Source organism: Pundamilia nyererei, unplaced genomic scaffold (genome assembly GCF_000239375.1).
Source record: "Pundamilia nyererei isolate P.nyererei 1_Seehausen unplaced genomic scaffold, PunNye1.0 scaffold00539, whole genome shotgun sequence".
NCBI classification, from domain to species: Eukaryota; Metazoa; Chordata; class Actinopteri; order Cichliformes; family Cichlidae; genus Pundamilia; species Pundamilia nyererei.
The window spans coordinates 51,098-54,361 of NW_005187940.1; the positions used below are offsets into that span (position 1 = coordinate 51,098).

General features: G+C 37.0%; 1 protein-coding gene across 1 annotated transcript; it reads left to right on the forward strand.

Annotated features, from left to right (window-relative positions):
* Positions 1-183: 183 nt before the first annotated feature.
* Positions 184-2,900, forward strand: LOC106455957 (galaxin-like). The gene is made up of 6 exons (XM_013907831.1): positions 184-248; positions 357-377; positions 818-854; positions 1,311-1,465; positions 1,658-1,792; positions 2,681-2,900. The coding sequence occupies exons 1-6, from the start codon at positions 221-223 to the stop codon at positions 2,890-2,892; spliced, it is 588 nt and encodes a 195-aa protein (XP_013763285.1). The 5' UTR covers positions 184-220; the 3' UTR covers positions 2,893-2,900.
* The last annotated feature ends 364 nt before the right edge of the window (positions 2,901-3,264 follow it).

A 3,264-nucleotide genomic window follows, 5' to 3' on the forward strand; every position in this document is an offset into this window, starting at 1 on the left:
TAGTAGTAGTAGTAGTAGTAGTAGTAGTAGTAGTAGTAGTAGTAGTAGTAGTAGTGTTGTGCATACGCCTTTTGCACGTCCGTCTTGTGTTCACACCAGCTTCACGGTTTGTTTATAAATGCCACTGATATTCTCACAAGGGAGGTGTGGCTAACGTAGTATTTAAACTCATCCCTTTGTCAGTTTGGATCTCACTTTCAGTGGGTAATCAGAGTTCAAAATGTTCGTGCTTTGGGTGCTACGATTTGGTAAGTTATTCGACATCATTTGCCGAAATCGGTTTTGATGCGTTATATGGTTTTTGTGCGCGCGTGTGTGTTTTAATTGAATAATAATGCTTTGTGCTAATTTTTCAGCTTGGGTGATTTTTGCTTGTGGTAAGTAGGGTTAAGGTTTATTTATTTGCACAACACTGCATGATACATATTTGATATTATTATTTTTTATTATTTTATTATTTTTTTCTTGATATCTTTATTGTTCAAAAAAGAACATTATAAATGTTCTTTTTTGAACAATCAGAAACGACCAGAAACAGACGGTTATTCCTTAGGTGCGAAAACGTGTTATGTATGTCGATTCGGCAATTTACAGCAGTGCTGGTGAGAAATCACAGCTGGTAGCGTGACTCGTGGGCGGTAGACGGATTCTCATTTCCCAGATCACCAAGGACTTTTGTTTTACCATTATAGGCTCCATTGTCGCAGTAGTCCATGTGTAACTCTCATCATGTAGAAAAAAATGTTGACAAATGAACTTGTTTTAGCCTTAACTAAGAAGCGACTCACGTGACTGTGCTTGTTGACAAACTCCGCAGGAGGAACCAGCGCAGCCTCCAGAAACAACTGTTATCGGTGAGTCCTCCTCACTCACTGTCTGTACTATTTGTGTTTTGTAGTTCAAGCACTTGACCCATCTTTACAGGTTAAGCTCTGCATTAGAAGCCATGTTTCACACAAGAACAGACGGGGAGACATAATGGTTATGTAGACTGTAGCGATGCGGTGTTTTAAAGATGACACTATTATGATTTACATATCAGAATGTACCGAAAAGTGAGAGGAAAAAACTGGAAGGGCACAATCCATTTTGTTTTTAAACTTAAATCATGGGACCAGAACTGATCCTGTGTCTGTCACAAAAGTGCAAACATTGCGGAAGCTATAAGCGCATGAACCAAACAACCTCACAAAAACTTTAAATGTAAGCACAGAACGTCGGAAGCATCTTCTAGAGTCTCACTTTGAAATATTATATGTTCTACAGCAAAAGCTGTATTTACTGTTATTTATGTTATCTTTTATTTTTAGAAAAGACTGTAATGGAACATGGTATGACATCCAAGAGGCTACTTGCTGTGAAAACAAACTTTACCCTGGTGCAAGTCTCTCTTGTTGTGGAAATGAGCCTTACAATCCGGAAACAGCCACTTGTTGTAAAGTACAGCATGAGCACGACATCATAGGTAATGCATTTGTAAACTAAAATTGTAGTGGTGACATTAACTGTGCAAGAAACTGAATGTGATGGAAAAAATAATGCTTTAATAGAAATTACAGACAGGCAATAACATTTTACAAATTACTGTTTACATGAACAGACATCACATGTTCAGCAGTTACACTGTGGTTCTGGTATCCGTGTCTTGTTTTTACAGCCAGTGTTGACCAGGGTCTGAATGAAAAGGTATCCAAGTGTTGTGATCTGAAGGCGTACAACCCAGTCAATGAAATGTGTTGTCAGTCAACCATCACAACAAAACCTGGACCAATGGCTGAATGTTGTGGTAAAGGTGAGCAATGCTGGACAAACTAGTGAAAAACATCACACCAAACATACAGCATACAATTAAAACATAACATTACATCTAAACCATCACAAGATCTCAGGTGTCTGTGAATTTTTAACAATCTGATTTGCTTGAGTGTTAAACACTGAGGCTTAGCTAGTCAGGCTCTATTCCTCTTCAGTGCTTTTGAAGAAGCTCCTTATTTCAGTAAGGTGTAACAATTTTATTGTAGATTCCTCAAAGCAGCTTATTTTGTTTTTTTGCTTTATTTTTGTGAATTCTTGAGTTTGTTTTTTTCATTGTTTTTCTAGTGTTTAAATTTTGGATTCTCTTTTAATTTAATGTTTGTTCTAAACATTTTGAGTTGTGTCTGAGTTGTAGCCACTGTTTAGCATTTATGTAGTTTTAGATTTCTCTCTACATTTCATTTTTCTTATACTGAGTTTGATTTCTTGTATTGTGTTTCTTTGAGGTACTTTGATGTACTTTCTTTAAGTACAACACATCATCCAATAGTACGATGTGTTGTACTTAGGTAGTTAGTTGCCTTTTCTCATATGTCAAAGGCAAATGTAAAAAAAAAGAATTATTTGACGTGCTTGAAACTTTCAGTTGGGTTGTGCCAAAGTAAATAGTGTTATATACAGTAAACAGTCCTTTACAGCTACTGGTACAATCCAATCCAAGAACCACTTAACTAAAGAGAAACAAAGGAAACAACAAAACTGAGATTTTTGATTCCAGATGACATGTCTTTGTGAGAAACAAAGATGTTTAACAAATGGTGATGCTGAGTACAAGCATCATTGTTTTCAGTAGGACTATCAGCAAAATAAAGACTAAGTTATGGTTGAGTATGATTTTTTTTTAAAAACATGTTTTTCCCCACAGAGGTTTTTGATAAGGATAAGCAGTTGTGTTGTGGTCCAACTGATAACAGGATAATTTTGGTGAGGAATTCTAGCCACCACCGGTGCTGTGGCCACAACCAGTATGACACCAAGACTCAGTGCTGCTGTACAAATAAGGAAAACATTCTGGAGATACAACCTAAAGATTCAGACTGCTGCATGGAGGACTCTCCAGCAGGTAAGCTCACGTAACTGCACATCACAACTATTTACATTTCAACTCTTAACACTGCAAACCACAACACAATAAAATATAGATTCAAATATGCAAAGCAAAACAAAAAAGTGAACACACAGACCATTTAGAAATACTAAGTGCCTCAACTTTGAGAAGCTGATCCATTTTTTTCTGTCAGTAATTATCTGTCCTGTTTTGGAGAAGATCCTCTCAGAGGGGACTGTTGCCATAATGCACAGTCTCTGTGTCCAGATTTTGCGTGTTTTCTTGGTGTAACTCATTTTCTTTACTATACTTTTCAAATTTGATGATGTTGACTCTTGTTGTTGCCCACACCTCTCTTTTCTCTCTCCATCCTGCTCTGTTTGTGTGCTACTGCTGCTGCA

Coding starts and splice junctions, on each gene's coding strand:
- LOC106455957 (XM_013907831.1), top strand. CDS start 221: ATGTTCGTGCTTTGGGTGCTACGATTTG. Junction 249..356: donor GCTTTGGGTGCTACGATTTG/GTAAGTTATTCG, acceptor CTAATTTTTCAG/CTTGGGTGATTTTTGCTTGT. Junction 1,793..2,680: donor GGCTGAATGTTGTGGTAAAG/GTGAGCAATGCT, acceptor TTTTCCCCACAG/AGGTTTTTGATAAGGATAAG.